At 33.8% G+C, this 27,037-nt stretch overlaps 1 protein-coding gene across 1 annotated transcript; it reads right to left on the bottom strand.

Moving 5' to 3' along the window:
• Positions 1–913: 913 nt before the first annotated feature.
• LOC126964984 (zonadhesin-like) lies at positions 914–25,699 on the bottom strand. The gene is made up of 21 exons (XM_050808365.1): positions 25,601–25,699; positions 25,417–25,524; positions 24,104–24,310; positions 23,246–23,437; positions 22,182–22,379; positions 21,783–21,962; positions 21,254–21,451; positions 19,869–20,066; positions 19,496–19,675; positions 17,390–17,578; positions 16,677–16,865; positions 16,207–16,404; positions 15,846–16,025; positions 14,742–14,939; positions 14,378–14,557; positions 13,275–13,472; positions 11,306–11,483; positions 9,368–9,390; positions 3,003–3,197; positions 1,653–1,838; positions 914–1,177 (listed from the first exon to the last, which is right to left on the bottom strand). The coding sequence occupies exons 1-21, from the start codon at positions 25,650–25,652 to the stop codon at positions 975–977; spliced, it is 3,630 nt and encodes a 1,209-aa protein (XP_050664322.1). The 5' UTR covers positions 25,653–25,699; the 3' UTR covers positions 914–974.
• Positions 25,700–27,037: the final 1,338 nt, after the last annotated feature.

A 27,037-nucleotide genomic window follows, 5' to 3' on the forward strand; every position in this document is an offset into this window, starting at 1 on the left:
AGTTAAGAGATTAAAAAGATAATATTTCTGATGTCTGAAATAATAAAGACAGGATTTTTTATAAGTTTCTTTCTTAAGAATCGATTTAGAGTTATATCCACCAGGGGCGTGCATAATATCATAAAGGCAATAAGGCAGTGCCTACCTCGATACGAACCTTTATAAATATAGCACTAGTGTTAAAGTTCATTTATTACCTACAGTCTACACATTGCATATACGAGTACGAAGCACACTTGCTAGTAGAAGCATACTTGAAGTAGCGTTCCATACAATTTATGTCGTAATGTTAACTCCATTAAGCGCAACTACGACTACAACTAGTTAGATCTACCTTGCTAGAAAACCAATGCACGCCAATGATAGCCACCGTTAGAAAATTTTATGGAGTAAAATCAAGCGTGGCCCTAAATTAGCCCGTTACGTTACTGGTAATTTTTTTTCTTTTTTTGCACTGTACATCATGTACATTCAGCCAAATTGGAGACAATGTATGTGTATATGCCTTAGTGAGTTTTTTTAGGGCTGTTTTATTTAAAAAATAGGAATCACAAGAATACATTGACCTAAATAAGGGCAGACCATTATTTAACGAAAGTAAACTTTTTTCAAATTTATTGACACCTATTTTTGTTGGCCTTTCATGCGATGTTTGTTTTATTTTTTCATTTCGCAATCTTTTCTAATCATTTTTAAAACTAGAACATTAAAAATGTTCTAAACTATTATGAAATTGCAATATATTTTTAATGAATTACATGATTGTACCAAAAAGTGTATTCTTTGGAGCTGACACATTCAAATGTTTATTTTTAGATTTATTAAATTTTACATCAGAGATGACGTCACAAAAAAGTTTATAAGTGCACACTTCATTATAACTAAAGGATAGGTTCAGAAAAGGAATAAAGTCTTTGATCTTTTGTCATTCAATTTAATTATTTAAAAACTGCCACACTACGCTTCTTATTTCCTTACTCTAAACATTGTTGTGGGGTAATACAGTCTCCAGTATTATTCTTTTTGTAATATCCTTTCTGACACCGACAACCTTTTCTGCATGGTATTCTTGGCAAGAAGCATTTAGTTCTTGTTTTACCAACATTCTCACAACTTTGAGAATCACAATACGAATTGATACAGTGATCCAGATACTGATTTTTTCCGTGGCATTTTTCTGAAATGTACATAATATTATGTTGTATCTATTTCTTGTTACCATACGCAAATAACACCGTTTTATATAAACAGATGTTTTGAAAATATAATGGATACCTGATGCTAATTCGACTCGTGCATCAAGATTCTGTTCTGATGAATTAAAATTGTACAATACATAATATTATATTATTATCTTTCGGATTAAAGTAATTAAAGGGTGCAATTTACTCTTTGACATTAATATGATTGAGGCATTTAGGACTTTGGTAACAACTATAAACTTAATTTTGATTTTGTTACAGTTTCATGGGAGCGTCACACGTAAGTATAAAATGTAAATTTCTAGTTGAGTTAGATTTGCTACAATTTTTGCATCATAATTTCGATTTCAGTTTTCATCTTTCGCAAATGTGTTCTTCTTATCAATAAGTATCTTAAAAATTCCACTCAGAATAAATATATTTAAATTTGATTTGTTTAAAACAACTTACGACAGTCATCAGCAGATATGCACTCATTTATTTCATTTCTGTAGTACCCTGGCTTACACCTGCACGATGGCTTACAAATTGATGGCTCCGGCGCACATTTGAACTTAGCAATAATACTAAAACAAGTTTGTGGTGGACATGTTACGGGACATTTATCATACACTTCGTAGATACTCTTACAACTTTCTACAATAAAAAATCGGAAAATAGTTTAAAAAAATAAATACACGCTAAAGAGCAAAAAATGTACTATGATATTCGAAAATATTCTAATATTCGATAATGCGGTTAAAGATAATGTTTGAAATTTAAAATTAACATCATTTCCTGCCTTATCGACGATAGATGAAAATTATATAAATTAACAAAAATCTTATTTTGCAAATTGAGAAATGGAATAATTTTGTCAAATTAATGTATTGTCATCGGTCCTCGATAAATCTACGAATTTTTAATAAAATCTGGCCGTTTAAAGTGGGTAAAAATCGCGCCAAAATGAGTCGGTTACAAACAAATATACAAACAGATGAAAAAATTTTTTACTAGTTAGCATGAAATAATTAGCATGTAAAAATAAAAATAAAATTTGGGTCACTAGGACCATTAGATTTGTTAGGTTCTTTGATACTTATATTTTTGAAGAAATATATCAGAGATTAAGTACTCTATGTTTGGACAGCATTTTGTAAATTTAAAGTCACAAGAAATAAATTACTAAATTTATCAACAACATCACATAGCAAATATGATGACTGCATTATTCCGAAATTAGGAAACTGAATCCCTACTATTCGGATATCAAAAAAACTTAACGTGATAACAAGATGTATGAAAATCGTCAATCTTGCAAGTAAAAATTTTTTCAAAATTTAGACACATCGTTACTTTCTGGAACCCGCTAGTGTTGTTGCCCATTTATTAACACATCAAATTTGCTATTTCTAACACGAAATGGATAAACATTTTTGAATTTTTTTTTATGATTAAGGTAAAGTAGTTCTATCCATGCGTTCATTTAATGTCACTATTGTGGCGCCACGCTTTATATATATTTTTCAAAAGAATTGTAAAAAATCGTTTGTGTGGTAAGTAAAGTGGTAAGTACAATAACATAAATTATTTTCTTAATGATACCACAGACTGGGAATGGAGCGAACACCCTCGAGATATTTAGTTATAATTTTAATTGTACGATATTAATTATATTGATGCTAAATTAACAAAATACCCACTTATTTTCTTACGTCTGTTCTTTTCAGGTCTGAAAGCAAACTATTTCAAATGGAAATTTTTGACGTTCAGTAAGTAATTTTGAATCCTATTTTGAATAAAAAAAATGAATTTGAATACCACACTGTTCCTTGGGGACACATAATCCTTCCCAATTTCTGTAAAAGCTATCAGCACATCGACAGCCTGGCTCACATTCTTTATCTCCCAACTCTGGAGGTTTCTTACACCTTATTAATGTTTCATTAACATCGCAGCGCTTTGGAGGACATTTTGATGGACAGAGATCGAAGACTTCATTCTTCTGACATGGTGCTTATAGGAAATAAAATTAAGAAAATAAACAAAATTAAAAAAATATTATGAACGCAATCAACCAGTTCTTGCTTACGAAGTTCAGTTAGTTACTATTGAAAAGTAAGAGAGTCCCAACAAAATAATTTTCAATAAATTTATTTGCTGGAGTGCATATAACAAACACATAAATTATATAACTGATACTGAAATATAGCTTTAAATATTATAACTTTTAAATATATTATAATTGTTAATTTTACAAGATATATAAATTAATATTTGGAGTATGTAGCAAATGAATTTTTGTATGCGATTCGACTTACTAGCTTTAATTACTAAAAATAATCCTATTTTGATAAATTAAGATACCAACACTGTGGTTTTGTTTTGAACTGAAAGGAGTTGTCTTAATTTAATATGAATATGATAATTCTAGTTTAAATGTAAGGCGTTACACTAAAATGCATTAGTTAAATTTAAAAGTTAAATTCATACAATTTTTACCATTGTTCTGAGGAACACTTTGGTTGACATAAACCTGAGATTCCGCAAGCAGTTTTGAGCTAGAAGCAGAAGTCGAAGCTGACGCATATGAAGCAGCTAAATCAGCACCTACAATACAAATGTATTTCTATATCGACCGCACAGGAAGTTATAAAGTGAATTTTGCAGTTGTACTTCTTTAGGCGCGTTATGAAAAAATGATGAGAGTGAAATTTTAAGATGCGCGCGCATCACTGTAACACACAAAAAGTAACAGGTTGAAGTTGGTTCCTATAATTTTCTGACGTTTGCGTCATTCGTTGTTTTCTTTTTTTGGTTTCTTCGTCCATTATTAGGACAGGCAAAGGGTTCAAGCCAATACAGCCGTGTTCATTATTTTATAATTAATTGTCAAAGCCATCTTTGCAAGATTTTTATAGAGAATAGCACGAGGAATAAATAATTTTAATGATTTTTGCTTCGTTAGGCCCAAGAAGTATAACTTCTTGCGTGCATACATAAGTACACACACACTTTTTTTATATATCAATACACACGTGTTAATTCAGGAAAAAATAATGCCATAAAGGCAACACAACAAGACGTGACTAACATTACAACCAATATAATAAACTACCAGTCTATTAACAAGTTCCACTATTAAACGTTACTTCATTTATAACCTTAACTTGTTTATTCAACGATAATATTAAAGTATAATACTAATAGCATAATATAAAATAAAAAAAACCTTTGGATTACTTACAAAATATCTTAAAATACAATTTTTTATTGCTGATGCTAGTTGGTGTTAAAACTTAAAAAAAAATAGTGGGTTAGTTTATAAATTTTCTTCGCAGGGGAAGGCCTCTTCCAAACAAATCCAATTCTATCTGTATTGAGCTTCTTACATATCACTTGCCTGGTGACTTTAGTTATTTTGTTATTCATTGGGGCCTTCCTCTCGATGGTCTGCCTTTGGGTATGATCTACGATTAAATGAAATGAAATATATCTTTATTGCACACCACAATATAATTAAATATAACATAAATCAAAAGTACATGTCAAGCAGTCGGCGGCCTTATCGCTAAAAAGCTATTTATTCCAGGAAACCTGTACTGGCTTAATTGAAATAATTTTAGATGATAAGACAACAGTAAGTGGTACATATCATTTATACAAAAACATACAGTAAATAATAACAAGAAAAGAAGTAATGAATTCGTCACAGTGATAATTAATTATAACTCCGGAGCATTGTTTTGAAAGATTTAAGAGTTTTAGCCTTTCTGATTTCAGTGGGAAGAGAGATTATAGGCAGACCGAATATTTAATTGGTACCAGCTTAATGCTGAAAATTTTCCCTTGAGATATATAGGAGTTAAATATGACACGATAGAGAAATATGGATATATTCTCATCCATTTCAGTATTCAGACATCTGGTCATAATTACATAAAAGGAAATCCATCTTTTAGTCATAGTGTTAATAAAAATTGCAAAAAGAATAGGGGACATTACACCACCTTGGAATGCTAACGGAAAGATTAGACCAGTCCCGGGTGTTGTCATCAATTAAGTCCTTTGTTGGCGTCCGCATAAACAGTTCGAAACCACTCAATCATTGTTGGAAATACTTTAAAGGAACTCGACAGGCTAATCAATACTTGAAAGTCAACTGTGCATAATGCATTACTGTTGTCTTATTAAACCTACCTCACTTTAGTGGACAAATAAACGCATACCTTCTATGATCTTATTACTCCCAAAATTAGTTTCCACTACTGTATCACTACCAGCATTGAAAAATTAAGAAAAAAAAGCGACCGTGCAGCAAGATTTCGTTGGATAATTCATTGTCCACGCACTAGCGAATTTCGCTAGTATCGCTTATCCTATTCATGATTCAAAGAATTTTTTGCTCATAACATACGGAGAGTAATTGAATATTGGCGAATTAAAGAAAAGAAACGTAGCGTGGCATTTTGCAAGAGATTTCGTGACTTATATTATATGCATAGCCTGTAAGACGAGTAAATCGAAGCATATACAGATATCCGCATGTACAAACCTCTATAGCATCCTATGCATAAATCCTAGAAGTAAAATATAATTTCCCCCTCCAATACCTCATACTATAGGGGGTGCATTTCTGGTAGAGAAGTAATTATACAGATGAGTTATAACTCTATCAAACTATAATTTATCGTAAATTTTTGGGTTTCGTAGTCAAAATGACATCTTGACAGTATCACCATTTCCACTTTTCTTACTGTTTATCTGCTCGTCCTAAAATTTTTCGTAAGAAATACTAGTGCGTTCAAAGCAAAATTTCACCACTTACCTACTCTAGATTTTCAATCAATTTATTTTACAGTATTTTGAATATTGATATTTTTATAATATTACTCAGACCGAATATATATTATTATGACAGTATTAAGTTTTGTTAACGAGTAATAGGACTTAGAAGTACCTATTCATTTAACCGGCAAGAATTCTCTATTTCAAAGGTACTATTCAATTCTAAAATTATTACGTTATACTTAATACTTCAGCGGAATTATCAGTTTTTGAAATGAAATTTTCGTATGGATAGAGTATGGGGATGATCCATGACAATTTTCATATTAGGCATGAAAATCGTTTAGAAACCAGACAGGTTAAAGTACCGAAGCGCGCTTTTAACTCTTCAATTAGACTTAATACAGTTAAGATATTTTATATTTAGCCTTATAAAAATAAAAAAATAAATAAAATAAAAAAGCCTTTATTACTGCTTTTCCTTACATTTAGTATATAAATGTCTACTAACTAAACACTTGATTGATTTAATCTATTCTATTATTTGAACTATCGGCAACTGGATGTTTGTGTAGGACAGCTTGTCTATCGACAAAGGCCTCCTCTAAAGATTTCCACGTATTCCTGTCAAACGCTAAACGGGTCCATACCGGACCAGCCACTTTCTTGAGGTCATCTTCACATTTTTTGCTTTGTCTGCCTCTATTTCTTTTGCCATCTCGTGGGTACCATTCTGTTATTAACTTAGTCCATTTTTCTTTAGTGTCTCATAACAATATGTCCCGTCCAACGCCATTTAAGCTGTCTTTATGCAGTGTGTGCATTTTTGAATTTTGTTTTCGTTTTTATTTCTTGTAATTTTACTTTATCATTTCTTTTTATACCTAAAATACTCATTTCTATTCTATTTTGGCAAACTTTTAATTTATTTTCTTGTAATAATAGCATGGCATAATGCACCTTTCATATACTTTCTTTATTTCTTTCATTGGCATTTCTTTATTCTTCATTACTTCTCTAAGAGACCAAAGCCTTTTCCAAGTATTACTTATTCTTCTTACTATTTCTTTATTCATGCCATTATCTGAAGATATAAGTTGGCCCAAATAAGTATATTCATTTACATATTCTAGTTGTTCGTTATTTACTGTTATTTGTTCATTGGTTACTGCTTGTTGGGAATTAGTTATAATTTTGGTCTTAGTTGATTGATTGATTGATTGATTCATTGTCTGACCGGCCTCGGCATCGGATAGCTGCTGCAACATTAGTCCCAGAGTTCCTGCGTCCTCTGAGAACAAAATCAAATCGTCGGCGAAACGTAGATGGTTGAGGTTTTCTCCATTTATATTGAGCCCATTTTTGGTCCAACTTAAATTCCTGAAGATCATCTCTAGTACTGCTGAAAATAATTTAGGTGATATAGGATCTCCTTGGCGTGTACAGCTCTTTTAATAGAGAATTCGTTACCCCTAGATTCCAGTTTTATTTGTTCTGTACTCGCTTTAATTACGTTTTTAATTAATCGTATGTATTTTGCTTCGACCCGTTGTTTTTTTAGAGCGTATATATAAATGTTCCAATGTATCAAACGCTTTGTTAAAGTCAACGAACCCTATGTAATATGTTTTAATATATTCTTTATACTTCTGTATAATTTATCTTAGAGTGTGTATATGGTCAATAATTGAAAATTTGCTTCGGAAACCAGCTTATTCCTTAGGTTGGTTTTCCTAACTAAAATTTTAACCAAGTACCTACAACTTTTTAATTTTTGGTTCACGTTGAATGTCCAATATGTTAAACTTTTTATTGCTTTTTTATTTTGACTTACTGGTGAAACTTGTTTAACGATTACCAGCTGTTGTTGCAATTTGTGGACTGTACATTATTATAGTATGTTGGTAATTCTGTTTAATATGATTTTTTAAAGTACTTTATAAATATTGGAGATTAAACTGATCGTCCTGTAGTTTATTTTATCGCCCTTATTTCCTTTTTATGCAGCAGTATGGTTGACGATTTCGTCCAGTCTTCCGGGATGATTTCCTTTTCCAGGATTTCATTGATCAGATCTGTAAGTATTGGTGCTACCACTGGTAACGTAGTGTATAGAAGTTCATTTGTGACTAAATTGGATCCGGGTGATTTATCTAGCTTTTGTGTTTCGATAGATTTTTATTGTTTCTTCCTTTAGAATTGGTTTAATCTCCTCTTCATTTTCCGAATAAATTTCCTCAATTTCTTGTTTTCCATTATGACTTTGGTATAAAGTTTGATAGTATTCCGTAGCGATTTCTAGTATTTCTGGTCTTATACTGGTCTTTCCATTACCTTTATTTTCCATGTTTGGTATCCAGTCTATTTTGATAATTCATTTCTTTTAAAGTCTTCTTTATTCTTCCAGTTTCTTCGATATGATTTCTTAATATTGTTAACTTTTTGTTTTTCGTTCTTTTCTGAGTCGTTTGCTTATCTTTTTGCTTATTTCTGTCTATTATTTTCATTGTATTTTCCTTGTTTTATAAGTTCTATCCGGTCTTGTAATAATTGCTTACTTTTTAATGTTATTGCTGTCTTACTAATCATATTAACTTTATCACTTTCTGTTTTTAAATGTTTAAGCAATCTATTGTATTTATCTTGCGTGGATATACATTCTTTTCCTCCATCTTGCAAGGTTGTTCAGAAGTAAATCAGTATTACCGGTGCATTCAATGGTTTTCATACTGTTGTGAAATAGTCGTGCTGTTTTGATGTGTCCCTGATAGTTTAGCCCTCACCATTCTATTATCTGAGTTAAAATTAAAGTCGTTTAAAACAGCAATATCTTTAATTTTTTTTATATTGTTAGGCATATTGAAGTCGATCTCGTTCTTATGCTGGCCACTAGAAGATATCCATATCCATTTCTTTGATGGTTTCTTTCCGTGAAAACCGTTTAGGATGCTTAATTTATTTTCTATAGCAAAGGATACTAGTCGTGAGCCGTTTTTACTTCTATTGCTATATCCATACTTCCCTATGATATTTTCTTCTCCAATTTTTTATTTGCCAATCTTTCCATTAAAGTCGCCCATATCTATTATGTTTTTGGATGCTTTTGAAATAGTGGATTGTAAATCTACTTAAAAATTTTCGATTTTTACTATGTCTTCTTTTGTATTTGATTCGGTAGGCGAATACGCCTGTATTATTGACCATACTTGATCTTCCTCACCATCTACAGGCAATTGAATTTTGAGAAGGGCCTTTTATGCAGGTATAAATTAAAAATATATAACCAAAATTTTAATCAAGTACCTTTTCATTTTCACTTCACGTAGTATGCCCAATATGTTAAACTTTTTTATTGCTTGTTTATTTTGACTTTCTGGTGAAACTGGTTTAAGGATTACCAGTTGTTGGTGCAATTTGTGGACTGTTAATTATGGTATAAAGTTAAGGCGTGAATAAGAGGACTGAAAAAGGGAACAAGGGCACTTACCTGGAATATCATAAGGGTTGCTGATGGTATGCTCATGCGCAGATAAATCCTTCATACTACACTATAGGTATCTGTTTTAGCATGCGCTTGCGAGGAAGTGAGGGAAAATTAATAATGGATAATGAATATTAGTTAATTGGCGCGAACACTTACTATCATGTATAATTTTGTCATAAATGAAAAAGCACAGTTGAAGGATGCAAAATGTGTTTTTTTATATATAAAAATAAAAACAATGGTTTTTGCGCAACATTTAATATTAAAGAAAGCATTTTATATTATTACAACAGAAACATTGAACATCTATAATTTTCTGATCAATAATAATAATAATAATAATTATTATTATTATTTATTTGCATAATGTGTGTATAAAAGTTAACAAAAAAATACTATACGAATCAACACATTAGCTAAAAAGGGCATGCAATTACATCAGTTCCATTCCCATTAATTATATAATAATAAAATTTTAACATTATTAGTACATACATATTTCATTGTTATTATTATTTTATATCAACACAAACGATATTGTCGGTAGATATTATTATATTCGGTGTCCATTTAGATTAAGTTGTTTTACACTTTTTCAAGCGATTTGAAGATTGGTTTTATAACGTCTATTCTGTAACATAAAAGAAAGTTAAAGAATTAAAAAATTATAATTATAGTGTATTAGAACTCGAAATTTAAGCAGAAAATATAATGTTAATTAATATTGCAGAGGGGTCAGAAATAGACAATTATAAGACAAGGGAAATCTCCGTAACTCCCGCGCCTATCAACAATTTTACAGCTTTATTGATAGAAATTGAAATAGACATATATTTGTTTGCCATAGGGAGTGACAATAACATAACATAACATATTATAACAATACTTTGTAAACGTCATGAAGCTACATCAGTTCGTAAAGGGGCTTTGACATGGGGATTAGAACTGCTATGAAACTCCCAGCCCATGTTTTAAATCATAATACAACTTAGCCTAACAACCTTGCCTGAATATAATATGCTAAATTAAATTTGTAACCAAAATTTATAAACGATGCGGGACTCGAACCCGCGAAATCTCAGGTTTCATCCGAGCGCTCTTCTACTGAGCTAACCGTTCGAGTGACATCGTTTACTAGTAAGTCTTGGTCCATCTAAAGAATCTACGATACAGTTGCTAACCTACTCAGCCTCAAGAATTGCATATTTAGGATGAGACGTCTTTCAAATCTAAACAATTTGTTTTTATAAAGTGATATCCCTCACTTTTGGGATATTAAATTAAATTTGTAACCAAAATTTATAAACGATGCGGGACTCGAACCAGCAATCTCTCGGTTTGTTCTTTTGGTTATTTTATGGATTCATATAATAATATACCTAAACATATCTTGACTTGCACTAAATAATTAATAAAGTTTTATAGTGAATAAAGCATTTTTTTTATATTAAAGAAATATAGAATCATATTAGAATTGTGCTAATTATTAGTAGTAATACCTTATACGTAAGTATCCATCCCTAAAGAAAACCCAAGCAGTGGTTTGATTATCTTTATGACCCCACTCCATTTTAACATCACAAGAATCTTAAATACAGATTGGCGGAATTATGAGCAAACACAATAAATTGATGATAAGATGATGATGACTTGTTTTTGTTTTATGAAAATGTGTTAAAAAATTTGATACAGCGTAACGTACCCAAAATACCTCAAACAAACCAACTGTAAAATTCAATCTCTGTTAGACCGGATTGAAATTGCAAGTAAAAAAACTTAACGCAAGAAAATTGTCGGGGTGAATGCTTATTTCAGTAGATGTATATAATAACAAAACAAAACTAATACTTACTAGCATGAAGAGTTTTCTGGTTGAACAATCTCTCCAATTACTTCATTATAAACGAAATGAGGTTTACAATCGCAACCGAATAAAACACAGATATGAGGATATATCGTGATGTAATTAGAGCACGTTGTACAGAAAGTCCCACATCCAGATGTTGGTGTAACGACCCCTCCACATGACGCTGAAATATATTATGTTATTTATTTGTAAATGATATAATTTGGAGACTAAATTGGACAAGCATATTCCAGAATACACCTGACACACGTATAGTAGATAAATTTAATAGGTTCTATACCAGAAAATGGCTTGCACGTGCGCAAGGCAAAGCCGAGATTTCTTACGCTTTTATTTTCTGTGTAGTCAATATGGTCACAGAGTAACATTTTGTGATCAAATTACGTTTCAAAATAAGTTTGGATTTCTGTAAAAGAGTGCCATTTAAGGTGTAGTTGTATTCAAAGGGCTTTGATTTACGCGTATAACTGATTTGCACGCATTGGAGTATGTTGACGGTAATATTGTTTCTTTTATAATATTCAAAAAAACTGTCGAGATCCTTTTACATCAACTGATAATCATTTATAGATTTTATACTTACGATAGATCTTTATATAGCAGGAACCGACATTATAAGGATATGAATCATAAAACAAAGGCCCTAAATGCGAACCCTGTGGTACGCCGCAGGTAATATCAACAAGATCAGATGTGTAACCACCAATCACAACCGCTTGAAATCTATTAGAAAGCTACGACTGTACCCAACGAAGTACATCTCCATGAATTCCAAGGAGCTGTAGTTTGTGGAGAAGGATGACGTTATACACAAGATCGAAAGCTTTTTCAAAATCAGAATAGATCACACCAACCTGACCAGATCGCTAAATTTTAAAAAGTACATAGTCGGAGAAGCACGCCAAGTTCGTTGAAATCGATCGCCTCCTCAGAAAACCGTGCTGTTCATGAGGAATTGCTTTAGCAATTATATGATAAATTAAATTGTATATGATAAATTCGAGTAACTTAGCTACGATAGCATTGAGATACCCCTATTCTTCTCAATCATTGTCCTGCTACCTTTATTGTCAACGGGCACGATGTACGCTGTTTTTGATCTGTGTGGAAAGATATCTTCACTTAGAGAGCGATTGAATATGATTTTTAAGGGCAGGTCAAGCTTTCTGCACACAAGCGCCAAAATGTGGAAGCAATACCATCACAACCAGCGCCTTTCCTAGTGTTAAGTTTTTTTTTATTGGGGGCATTTGTGCGTACGCAAGAGTATGCGTCAAGCCCATAGAGACGTTTTCTGGAAACTGATCCGTCTTATAAAATTAAAACCGTCGCAAATCGTACTAATAATATATAAAAAATCTAATCAATTACTTCGCAACTAATTTAATAGGCAATATCTCGAGATTTCGAGACCAAGTATTCCAATACTAGGCAAGTCTGTAAGGAAAGTGTTGTCGAAGAGTGGTGAAACTTAAGTCTTCTGGGTGTTAAAGAGAGGACTCGATAGAAGACACAAGTTTCTCCCGGTACTGGTCGGCAATTTCCCGAGAGAGACCTGTTAACAGTGACAGGTGGATAGGGTGAAGATGTCTATTAAACGCAATGTCTCCCTAGCGTATATGGATCTCGTCGAGATCGCCGGAATTGGTTGGATGAGGGCAAGGCAAGACCGATTGCTGTGGCAATCTTAGGGGGAGGCCTTTGTCCAGCAGTGGATGTCTCCCGACTAAAACAATGTTGATGAATAATGTATAATTTCAATGTGAACGAAGAGATAGAGTAAGAAATAACATGCAATAATTGCTGTGAGCATGAAAATAACATTTGAAAGAAGAACTTAATATACCGATGTGATACGCACGAATTGGCATATTATGTTCCACTCCATAAAAAAAAAGATAACGTAAAGGACCAAATTAAATAAGATTTTTATAATTGAATAAAAAAAACTTACGGCATTCTTTTATTGGTATACAAAGTCCATATTCATTTAAAACATATCCGTCGATGCATACACAACCAGGTGGACCAGAATTGTCATAAGTTTTAGAATGATGGTAGCAATCCAAAGGATAACCCAAATCGCTGCATTTTCTTGGTTTGCACTCCTCGTTTATATTTTTAACATACTTTTCATTGGCTTTACATTTCGCTGCAATAATATTTATTAAATCAATTGAATAAGGTTTATCGTTAAATAAGGTTTATCGTTTACAGCACAATAACTTGCATTTAAAATATATCTTTGATTGAAATTCAATTAATCTGTTCCGATGAATTACTTGTACGGATATTTCCTTGGTATAGCTTCGAAACGTCGTTTTATTGTGTATTTTGTACCGTGTTTGCGGTGTCTACACTTGCATCGCACGACATGCCATTAACTGAAATATCATCCTCACCACCTAGATGTGTGGCCTTTGTCTACGAGCTTAGTCACGTTTTCATTTCTTAATTTAGCATCATGTAAGGTTTTGCGTCTGACGATAGAGCACGGCAATACTTCAAGCCAACCCACATTCTAACGCTCTACAAAGCGCAGGTCATCTCTGGTCTGGCGCACCACAGTTTCAGCTCGATCTATTTGACCGCGTGCAACGCAGAGCAGCTTGAATTGTCGGGGATCCAGTGCTCTGTGAGTGGTTGGATCACTTGGCGTTGCGTAGAAACGTCGCTTCATTGTGTGTCTTCTATCGCATTTTTCACGGGGAGTGTTCCGAAGAGCTGTTTAACTTGATTCCTGCCACCGAATTCCACCTTTGCACAACACGCCACAAGTTACGATATCATCCCCAGCATCTATGTGGCGGTCCTCCACAGTGCGGTTTTCAAGGAGCTTTCTTCCTCTTACTACGAAGCTGTGGAATGAGCTTCCTTGTGCGATGTTTCCGGGACGATACGACATGGGTACCTCCAAAAAAAGCGCGTACACCAAGTAAGGGCCGGCAACGCTCTTGTGATTCCTCTGGTGTTGCAAGAGATCACTTAACACCAGGTGACCCGAACGCTCGTTTGTCCTCCTATTCCATAAAAAAAAGACAATAATCTAATACTTACAACAGTTTTCAGGTAGAACACACTTTTTAAGAATTTCATCATATACGTTGTTAGGCTTACACTCACAACCGTTCAGTTCACAAACTTCTGCACAAGCAACACCGTGTTGTTGGTAATTAGCACATGTTGTACAAAACGTTCCACAGCCAGCTGTTGCGTTAAAATCTCCACCACATGAAGCTGAAAATTCATTAGAATATATTTTTTCATTGTTACCAGAGGTGTAGCAGATGTACGATATTAAAAACTATAAATAAAATATTTTATAAGTATAAAAAATTACAAAAAAAACTCGAGTATACTACCATTCAAATGCGTAGGCCAATAAATTATAAAATGTTTCGATTAACTTAAAAATACTTACGGCATTCTTCTATTGGTATACAAAGTCCATATTCATTTAAAACATATCCGTCGATGCATACACAACCAGGTGGACCAGAATTGTCATAAGTTTTAGAATGATGGTAGCAATCCAAAGGATAACCCAAATCGCTGCATTTTCTTGGTTTGCACTCCTCGTTTATATTTTTAACATACTTTTCATTGGCTTTACATTTCGCTGCAATAATATTTATTAAATTAATTGAATAAGGTTTATCGTTAAATAAGGTTTATCGTTTACAGCACAATAACTTGCATTAAAAATATATCTTTGATTGAAATTCAATTAATCTGTTCCGATGAATTACTTGTACGGATATTTCCTTGGTATAGCTTCGAAACGTCGTTTTATTGTGTATTTTGTACCGTGTTTGCGGTGTCTACACTTGCATCGCACGACATGCCATTAACTGAAATATCATCCTCACCACCTAGATGTGTGGCCTTTGTCTACGAGCTTAGTCACGTTTTCATTTCTTAATTTAGCATCATGTAAGGTTTTGCGTCTGACGATAGAGCACGGCAATACTTCAAGCCAGCCCACATTCTAACGCTCTACAAAGCGCAGGTCATCTCTGGTCTGGCGCACCACAGTTTCAGCTCGATCTATTTGACCGCGTGCAACGCAGAGCAGCTTGAATTGTCGGGGATCCAGTGCTCTGTGAGTGGCTGGATCACTTGGCGTTGCGTAGAAACGTCGCTTCATTGTGTGTCTTCTATCGCATTTTTCACGGGGAGTGTTCCGAAGAGCTGTTTAACTTGATTCCTGCCACCGAATTCCACCTTTGCACAACACGCCACAAGTTACGATATCATCCCCAGCATCTGTGTGGCGGTCCTCCACAGTGCGGTTTTCAAGGAGCTTTCTTCCTCTTACTACGAAGCTGTGGAATGAGCTTCCTTGTGCGATGTTTCCGGGACGATACGACATGGGTACCTCCAAAAAAAGCGCGTACACCAAGTAAGGGCCGGCAACGCTCTTGTGATTCCTCTGGTGTTGCAAGAGATCACTTAACACCAGGTGACCCGAACGCTCGTTTGTCCTCCTATTCCATAAAAAAAAAGACAATAATCTAATACTTACAACAGTTTTCAGGTAGAACACACTTTTTAAGAATTTCATCATATACGTTGTTAGGCTTACACTCACAACCGTTCAGTTCACAAACTTGTGCACAAGCAACACCGTGTTGTTGGTAATTAGCACATGTTGTACAAAACGTTCCACAGCCAGCTGTTGCATTAAAATCTCCGCCACATGAAGCTGAAAATTCGTTAGAATATATTTATCATTGTTACCAGAGGAGTAACAGATGCACGATAATAAAAATTATAAATAAAATATTTTATAAGTATAAAAAAATTACAAAAAAACTCGAGTACTACCATCCAAATGTGTAGGCCAATATATTATAAAATGTTTCGATTAATTTAAAAATACTTACGGCATTCTTCTATTGGTATACACATTCCATATTCATTTAATACATATCCGTCAATGCATACACAACCAGGTGGACCAGAATTGTCATAAGTTGTAGAATGATAGTAACAATCCAAAGGATAACCCAATTCACTGCATTTTCTTGGTTTGCACTCCTCGTTTATATTTTTCACATACTTTTCATTTGCTTTACATTCCGCTGCAAGAATATTTGCCAAATTTATAATATAAGTAAGAAAAAAAAAGATGTTGTCATTCACAACAAATAATTCACAATAAGTGTATCTCAGATTCAAAGACAATAAATAGATTTTTTCCCTGAATTAATTAATATAAATAGACAATATAGAACATTTTCGCCCAATAAAGCTTTCCTATTGTGTGTTTTATAGAATGAGTGCTCATCATAATGTTTACCACTAACCAATAGGTTAAAACATAATTTTATTCAATGTGGAAAGGCTTACTCACGTGGACATTGGCTAATTGGTATGCATTCATGATCAACATTTCTCGCATAACCATATTCACAATAGCATTTTTCGTTGCATTTGATATTTACGATGGGACAGTGTGTTTGGTTTTGTTGACTTAAGTTATAACATTCATTGTCACATGCTCCACCGCAAGAGTAATATTCATGGGGTCCTGTACATTTCACTGAAATAAATCATTTTTACTTTAAATTACTAAATCACATTCTAACAAAGCGCTCCGGTTAACCTTGAAGAGGAGGCCCCAAAATTCCGCCGTCATGTTGAAAGGTGCCGTGCAGTGGTTAAAAGATTTAACGGAGTTACTACATATACGTTCAATCAATTCGACATTCAATCTTAAAGCGCCCTGACAGCAATAGAAGTGCGATTTGATTATTGTTGTATAATATTACGCTATAGTTTGATTTTGTCTATATTTTGTGACATCTTATAACTCAGTCCATTTTTCACAATCACGGCTGATGATTGTTAATATCAGTTGTGTCATCGTACTTGTAGCTTTACTAAAAATTATAGCCCATTATATACTAATGTTGTTTATAAAATAATAATAATAAATAGATGTTATCGCCAAATTTCACCAGGTAAACTATGATTTAATCATCATATTGAATTTCCCACGGACTAAATTGAGGCTTAAATTATTAAAAATATATTGAAATAAAAATATACACATAGTCAACTTACAGCAATCTTCAGTAGATGTACACTCATTATTTAGATTTTTATAATAGCCATTCTCACATACGCAAGAAGGAGTGCATACTGCGTGTTTCGGGTTACAGGGTGCGTATTTCGACCAGATACTAGAACATATTTGAGGCGGGCATGTTTGTGGACATTCGTCAAAAACTTCATGTTTACCTGAACATTTGTCTGAAATAATAATAAAAAATTATTTACCACAAAGCCCAAAATAAACTGAAAGGAAGAAAACAAACTTTTCTGTTGAAATGCCTTCTAATTTATCCAATATCCAGGTGTCATAATCTTGAGCGATAGTGCAGTGACTAACTGGTAGTCAGAGTCAAAAATGGTTTGATGAAACTGGGTGTTATGAAGAGCTGAGTAATATTTCACGTAGCTTCAAAGACTAGTAGCGCTTTATATGGAATTACAATACACGTGGAATTCTTCCTCTCATAGTTGGGGTGATAAAGTAGCAGTTTCAGGTCAAATCATTTGTGCGAGACCAACGCAGAGCTGCTTGACAAATTGTCAAGGAGTCTAAACCCCGTGTTCTATTTGCATTGTCATCACGTCTCCCCATTTTGTGTCTTTATGTGTATATTTGCGACATCAGTATTCTACAATAGAGGAACACGCCTTAAACTGATATAGCCCTTGCACAATCTGGATGTGTTCGTCAATAGTGTTATCACATTGATGCCCTTAAAAATGTACCTTGTAAAAATACTAACATATATATATTGACATTATCGTTGATATAATATATGTAGTCTAGTGATCTCGTTTTGTCAATGATTTCGAATTTATGAAATCTTGCTTTTTTTTCTGGCTAGTTTGGTTTATTTTTTAGTTTGAATGACTGCAAATAACCAAACGTTTCGGACTTCATCAGAGCTGAAGACTGGCTGCCATTTAGTCACGATCTTAATCCGCTAGATGATGATTTATGGTCAGTTAATTAACGTACTTAACGTATTTTACGTAAAATCGCCATGATAATTTGGAGTCCCTTAAACGATCCGTACGATTGGCAGTAAACAATTTTCCCATGGAAAGAGAGTATGCTTCTAATGATAACTGGCCTAAATGTTACATGGACTGCATTGCAGCAAATGAAGATGACTTCGAAGAAGCTTTTTGTATTTTAAATTGTCATATGTTTATGTTTTAAACTAACACACTGTAAAAGTAATAAATGTTATTTGCAATACAAATTTTATTTCTTTGTGTCAGTATTTATGGCAAGACTTGGTATATCTTTGATTGAAATTCAATTAATCTGTTCCGATGAATTACTTGTATGGATATTTCCTTGGTATAGCTTCGAAACGTCGCTTTATTGTGTATTTTGTACCGTGTTTGGGGTGTCTACACTTGCATCGCACGACATGCCATAAACTGAAATATAATTCTCACCATCTAGATGTGTGGCCTTTGTCTACAAGCATAGTCACGTTTTCATTTCTTAATTTAGCATCATGTAAGGTTTTACATCTGACAATAGAGCACGGCAATACTTCAAGCCAGCCCACATTCTAACGCTCTACAAAGCGCAGGTCCGGCCACACATCGAGTATTCTAGCTGTCATCTCTGGTCTGGCGCACCCCAGTTTCAGCTCGATCTATTTGACCGCGTGCATCGCAGAGCAGCTCGAATTGTCAGGGATCCAGTGCTCTGTGAGCGGCTGGATCACTTGACGTTGCGTAGAGACGTCGCTTCATTGTCTGTCTTCTATCGCATTTTTCACGGGGAGTGTTCCGAAGAGCTGTTTAACTTGATTCCTGCCACCGAATTCCACCTTCGCACAACACGCCACAAGTTAGGATATCATCCCCACCATCTGGATGTGTGGCGGTCCTCCACAGTGCGGTTTTCAAGGAGCTTTCTTCCTCTTACTACGAAGCTGTGGAAGGAGCTTCCTTGTGTGATGTTTCCGGGACGATACGACATGGGTACCTCCAAAAAAAGCGCGTACACCAAGTAAGGGCCGCCAACGCTCTTGTGATTCCTCTGGTGTTGCAAGAGAGCACTTAACACCAGGTGACCCGAACGCTCGGTTGTCCTCCTATTCCATAAAAAAAAGACAATAATCTAATACTTACAACAGTTTTCAGGTAGAACACACTTTTTAAGAATTTCATCATATACGTTGTTAGGCTTACACTCACAACCGTTCAGTTCACAAACTTGTGCACAAGCAACACCGTGTTGTTGGTAATTAGCACATGTTGTACAAAACGTTCCACAGCCAGCTGTTGCGTTAAAATCTCCACCACATGAAGCTGAAAATTCATTAGAATAAATTTTTTCATTGTTACCAGAGGTATAGCAGATGTACGATATTAAAAACTATAAATAAAATATTTTATAAGTATAAAAAATTACAAAAAAATACATAAAAACTCGAGTATACTACCATTCAAATGCGTAGGCCAATAAATTATAAAATGTTTCGATTAACTTAAAAATACTTACGGCATTCTTCTATTGGTATACACATTCCATATTCATTTAATACATATCCGTCAATGCATACACAACCAGGTGGACCAGAATTGTCATAGGTTGTAGAATGATGGTAACAATCCAAAGGATAACCCAATTCACTGCATTTTCTTGGTTTGCACTCCTCGTTTATATTTTTCACATACTTTTCATTTGCTTTACATTCCGCTGCAAGAATATTTGCCTAATTTATAATATTAGTAAGAAAAAAAAAGATGTTGTCATTCACAATAAGTAATTCACAATAAGTGTGTCTCAGATTCAAAAACAATAAATAGATCTTTTCCCTGAATTAATTAATATAAATAGACAATATAGAACATTTTCCCATTAAAGCTTTCCTATTGTGTGTTTTATAGAATGAGTGCTCATCATAATGTTTACCACTAACCAATAGGTTAAAACATAATTTTATTCAATGTAGAAAGGTTTACTCACGTGGACATTGGCTAATTGGTATGCATTCATGATCAACATTTCTCGCATAACCGTATTCACAATAGCATTTTTCGTTGCATTTGATATTTACGATAGGACTTTCTAGGATATTCTAAAGTCAGTCTGCTCTGTGGGTGTTTCGTTCAGAAGGGCTGCCAACTATAGTGAAGAGATTTTGAAGCGTGGGGTAATTTTGGTAGACTCGTTTTACAGAAGGAAAAGTCATTTACGCAACAATTGCTTAAGAGAATTGAAAAGCAGTAAATGCAGAGTCGTATACTAAGAATTATTTGCCACTTGTCTATGAAAGTGTCGGGAGAAACGACCTCGCAGTAGGATCCTTTTTAATCATTAGAACTCTCTTCATGCACTGACAGGCAAACGATCGACTATCGACCGAACAATCGACGTTATAATAAGTGTTCGTACTGGTTCATCCGCCGTATACCCGCGACCTTGAATCTCGCAAATTTATTTACTCCCGAAAATAAAAGGTTGCCGAAACAGCAATTGCCGTCGAAAATACGAGTGGGCAATACGCTTTTCTCAGTGGTTATATCGGAAGCAGCAATGCTATGACGTTAATGGACACTATTTTGACAATATAATATAATAAAACTTGCTAGTTTAATCAGTTATTAATTTGCTGATATCTTTCAGTTTGACCCTTGTATCTAATTTATATTTGACATAATTAAAAAAATGTCTCTTTTGAAAATGTGTATAAAAAGTGCTATCTCTTACTTATACGATAGCATTTGTGTTCGAGTCCGGATAGCACTTGGCCAGTTTTGTTGCTAATTCGGACATCTGAAGCCTGCAATTTGATCCAATTGAAGTGGTCTGTTTCATTTAGTTGTAAAGAGGAGATAGGACCAAAATAAACTATATTTTTGTAATTGAATAAAAAAACTTACGGCATTCTTCTATTGGTATACACATTCCATATTCATTTAATACATATCCGTCAATGCATACACAACCAGGTGGACCAGAATTGTCATAAGTTTTAGAATGATGGTAACAATCTAAAGGATAACCCAATTCACTGCATTTTCTTGGTTTGCACTCCTCGTTTATATTTTTAACATACTTTTCATTTGCTTTACATTTCGCTGCAATAATATATATTAAATCAATTGGGCGAATAACGCTTATCCTTCACAGCACAATAATTTGCACTCAATTTATATCTTTGATTAAAATTCAGTTAATCTGTTTCTATGAATTAGTTTTACAGATGTTTCCTTGGTATAGCTTCGAGACGTGGCTTTATTGTGTATTGTACCTTGCTTGGGGTACTCTTACATCGCACGACACGCCATTAACTGAAATATCATCCTCACCATCTAGATGTGTGGCGTTTGTCTACGAGCTTAGTCACGTTTTCATTTCTTAATTTAGCATCAAATAAGGTTTTGCGTCTGACAAAAATCTAATACTTACAACAGTTTTCAGGTAGAACACACTTTCTAAGAATTTCATCATATACGTTATTAGGCTTACAATCACAACCGTTCAGTTCACAAATTAGTGGACAAGGAACACCATGTTGTTGGTAATTATCACATGTTGTACAAAACGTTCCACAGCCAGCTGTTGCGTTAAAATCTCCGCCACATGAAGCTGAAAATTCATCAGATTAAATTTTTTCGTTGTTACCAGAGGAGTAACAGATGTACGATAGAAAAAATTTTTAGATAAAACAATTTTGCATGAAAATCACAAAAGAAACTCTTTTATATAATATCTTTATGGAACTCACAAATTGACCTCAGTACCAGCCAAATATAATGTGTAGGCCAATAAATTATAAAAACTTTGCATAAACTTAAAAATACTTACGGCATTCTTCTATTGGTATACACATTCCATATTCATTTAATACATATCCGTCAATGCATACACAACCAGGTGGACCAGAATTGTCATTAGTTTCGAATTGTTCGTAACAATCCAAAGGATAACCCAATTCGCTGCATTTTCTTGGTTTGCACTCTTCGTTTATATTTTTAACATATTTTTCATTTGCTTTACATTTGACTGTAACATATTATCTTTTAATATTTGTAATATGGGAAGATGGTATTTCATGACGACCTGTAAAGCCGAGTGGTTAGCGCTCCTACCTACTAAGCTAGAGATTCCGGGTTCGAATCCCGGTAGGTGCAAGCATTTATATGATAAATATTGATGTTTGTTAGCGAGCCATGGGTGTTTATATGTATTTATGTATGTTTAAGTAAGTATATTGTTTAAATATATCCTTGTCTTGCAACCCATAACACAGGCTATATGGCTTTATTTGGGGCAAGATAATTTGTGTAAAAGTGGGTCAAGATTATTATATTATTATTATTATTACAAAATCAATGAGTGAGTTTATCCACTGCATTCATTTGACTCTTACGAAAGCTTCTATATCGAAGTAGTCAATTATTTTTAATCTATTCACATTAATATGATGTAGATCTAGATGATGTCACAGCATTACTTGATCTGCATATACTATTTATATTATAAATGTGAAAGTTTGTATGTCTGGATGTATGTTTGAACTTCTATAACGCAAAAACTACTGATTGGATTTTGCTGAAACCTTACAATAATATAGCTTACACACCAGAATAACACATAGGATATTTATTATTTACAAAACTATCGCGTGAATTATACTTTATATGGCAAAACAACGTTTGCCGGGTCAGCTAGTAACGAAATATATGAAATTTGCTAGTAACTACAGAAGATGATGCCGCTAAGATTTTACTTACGCCATAATTTGTTTTCAACAACAGTTTGTTTTTTTTGTCAACCTCTCTTAATAGAACTATCCGCGGCTTCTTTATATTAAATGAAATCTTAAGCTTATTTCTTATTATACGTATAGATAATGTAATAATCCTTACTGATATTCTGTTTAGGTTCGCACAACCCATTCTGGTTACGACAGAACTTTTCTTTACATTGACAGCTTGGACTGCAATCGCTGTCACCAAGCTTGGGTGGATCCGGACACGTTACACTCTCATCAACACCGCATTCTCTTTGTGAGCAGGGAGACGGACAGAAATCAAATACTTCGTTAACGCCGCACGGGGCTGAAATAAAATATTTAATGATGAATAAAATATTCAATATAAAAAACGGTTATAGATAACGGTACGTGTGATCAAACCACTGAAGAATATATATTTTAAAAAATTATTAAATTATTCTTAAAAAGTATGAAGTGACGAGACTTGTAAGACGTTTATCAGAGCGTAAGTGATAAATATCGACAACTCGATATGGGAATTGCGCACGTCACTTTCAAACATAAATATTAAGTATTATAATTGTAACTTACACCTGTAGAGAGACTGTGAGAACTGATAAATATGTAGAAAAATAGCGCCAAACTGTTGACTTCCTTTTTCAACAACGCACACACACTAAAACATGCGTCGTACAAATTGCAAGAATAAAACATGTCGAGCGCACTAAATTAATAAACCTGGCCTTTTGTCATACATTGCGTAACAGCAAGAGGAGAGTCTCTCCTCTCTAGATTGAGATCAAGACGTATAAATATACCATAAACTAGCTACAACAATTTACATTATTGCTTCACGACAGAAAAATTTGCCGCTGTGATATTTACTTACTCGGCATTTGTCATTTGGGTTCCGTAGGCAAAAGGCGAAAAACGGAACCCTTATAGATTCGTCATGTCTGTCTGTCAATCTTTTAAAATGAAAATAATACAATTTTTTTAATTTACTTACGTATTGGGCATTCTGTGATATGAACACAAAATCCTTGCTCGTTGCGGGCATGATTTTCTATACATTTGCACCCTGTTCTGCAAGCACCTTCTATCAGGTCAATACAAATTCCTCCTGTTCCTAATTGAGTACAATTGAATATTCCGCAACCTCCATTAGCACAACCATCAATAACTTCATTCGGTCCACACACAATGGGATGATGACCTAAAGTGTTAAAAAAAATTATGTACGCAAGATGTTTTAATAAATTCAAAAAATTCAATGAATTAATAACGAAGTCTTTTACTGTAGCAGCCGTTCCCAATATTCAGTCTATCTCTTACTTGAGATAACAATCGTAACTATCGTTGACTTTTCTGTCCCAATAAACTTATTGACGGTAACTCCCCTAATCCGTCTGTCAATGGGACGACGTATAGCTTACGAGCGATAGAAGTTTATATGGAAATTTCAATTCATGCGTCCCAATATAAGGCGATAAGAATGTCTTATCAGATATATTGGGACAGGTTCAGATTATTGACAGCTTATTACTGACAGTAGAAGGTAGTAGTATTTATTAATAGTATATTGGGAACGGCCGTTAATAAATAACATTAAAAACTTAGTAGTGGTAATATCATGTTGTGATCTTTGGTACTTTGATCTTTGGTTTGGTTTCCTTCCGTTTTTTTGTATATCCCTACTGGATAACCTGCATAACCATCCTTCTGTTGAACTCATAACTGTGTGCGTTAACTACTTAAAAGTCTACATTTGACCTCCATGATTTGAGAACACTCCCCTAATTAACATTGTAAGGCGAGACAGTACATGCGTATGGGTGGGGGCTCCTATTACCAGTTTCTTCCATCTGATTGTATAAAACTATGAGCGTATTCAATCACCGATATCCGATCGGCTGCGACGAGATATGAAGTCTCCTATACGGGGCGTGCTCAGAATTTTTTTTTTAGGATTAATATCGGCAGCCGGTTGTTATCACCACCACCACATTACACTGATATCCAGACAGTCACATATATGTCAGGCAGATCCTACGAGGCATCATGCTCACCATCTATCTGGAATCATCTATTGGCTACTTAGTTCCAGAACCGACCCAAACCAGGGACTTTCAAGGCACGAGCATACACCCATCGTAAATGAAAGCAACGCATCTCTTTACCAGGCACTCGCGTGTTTGCCTCCACAAATAATAATAAAAATATATTGTTAAGTTTTAGATGTAATCAAACGTCAAAACAGAATAGTAGATATTGAAACAAAGCATAACGAATGTATCGATTACGATGAGAAAATATACTTACCATATGGATGTTGATTTGCATGTGAAGAACTATGATTTTCTGCAGGAGCTCTTGAACCATAAGATGAAAATGACGACGGAGATGCAACAGAGATCGCTACATCCGCATCTGAAAGTAATGATAATAATAATAATATTGACATCGAAACCATAATATTAATTTATGTATCAAAATTTATACGTACAGCAACTTAGCAATATAGCCAAGAAGGCTACATATTCTAACGTGTTCAACATAACAAAAAATAAGTAGAACTGCGTTCATGTCATGTCTGACATTGAAATTTATAGAACTTTTGTAGGAGAATTAAGGTTAAAATGATAATTATAGAGTTCACTTGTATTGTCTAAATATTATTTGTCCACCTGTATTTTATTTTTATCTTGTTTTTCTTTATTGGAATGTTTATTTAATTTTAAATCCATTTGTTTATTAATTAAAAAATAATGATTCATAATTTCAACCGAAAGATTTATCCACAAAAATTTGTCCACTGCAAACACAAATACCTCCCCAAAAGATCGCCATGACGGTCTGTCCTACGCTGCCCTCATCCAACCTATTCCGAAAAAAAGAATAATTGTTAAATACAAACAAATGAAGATTTGATATAGGACGTGGTATTTGGCGATCATATATGAAGAAAAAAACATTGGCACCTTATGTTGTTACAGGTGGTAGGTCGAAATGTAGTACTGTCTCGTCTTATACCGACATATTTCGAGGCCAATTTGGTATAATTATCTTCCGAGAGACAACAAAAAAAAATCACTAGCTACATATGCCACGTATTAAATTTTCGAGTTCATTCATATTTATTTGACGTTTAATAAGCTCGACAACACTCATGTGATATCTTTGTTACAAGAGAATCATAGGTTTCGCGGTGGTCACACCATCAAATTAACCCGAATGTATGCATGTTAGGCGTCCTCTGCTATAAAAAAACATTAGCATTAGCATTATCTGGGTCATAGGATTAACCAACCTCGTCAATTTTTTTTATATGAACTTGTAAAATTATATTGTTCGTACATAGCTCAGTCATTTATTTAAAAAAAATGTTCCATAAAAATATACGTTATAATACCAAATGATAAAAGATATCACAACTCAGTAAGAATAGGGAAAATTAAAAACGCCAAGCACGACATTCGAGTAATTCTGTCATATAAGGTTTTAATTGTGAGCTCACGATAACATAAGACAAGTAGAAAGAGTCGTAAATTGTGTGGCCATTTGCATGAGAACTGTGGAGAATACTTGAAACCTGCTTTAATGTTTGAACTATTTAAATGTCGTCTCTTATTAAATTTTATAACGCTATAAAGTAAAGTAATAAACAGCTGTTTAATCACGTAAATTATATTTGTACAGTATTTGCGTAGGTATGCTAAAAATACGCCGAAGAATAAATATGAAATAACATAACGATAGGTTGAGGATTAAGTTTCTTCACATTTTGGATGAACATTAAAAAAAATTAGGAATACGGTTGACCCTAAAGGCCATCCCTGCTACTTCCCGCTAATTCCATACTTAAATGCTTCAAATTGTAATTCAAATTGGAGTTCAAAAAAATAATTTGTTTTGTTTTGAGCTCTTCGAGCTCAAAGAGTTG

The sequence above is a fragment of the Leptidea sinapis genome, chromosome 1 (assembly GCF_905404315.1).
Source record: "Leptidea sinapis chromosome 1, ilLepSina1.1, whole genome shotgun sequence".
Lineage (NCBI taxonomy): Eukaryota > Metazoa > Arthropoda > Insecta > Lepidoptera > Pieridae > Leptidea > Leptidea sinapis.

Bases quoted from the DNA above. Each gene is read 5' to 3' on its own strand.
- LOC126964984 (XM_050808365.1), bottom strand. From the start codon at position 25,652: ATGTTGAACACGTTAGAATATGTAGCCTTCTTGGCTATATTGCTAAGT. The intron at 16,405-16,676 runs GTGAGTAAGCCT...ATATTCTTGCAG, and splicing joins ACCAATTAGCCAATGTCCAC to CGGAATGTAAAGCAAATGAA. The intron at 13,473-14,377 runs GTAAGTATTAGA...ATATTATTGCAG, and splicing joins TGTTCTACCTGAAAACTGTT to CGAAATGTAAAGCCAATGAA.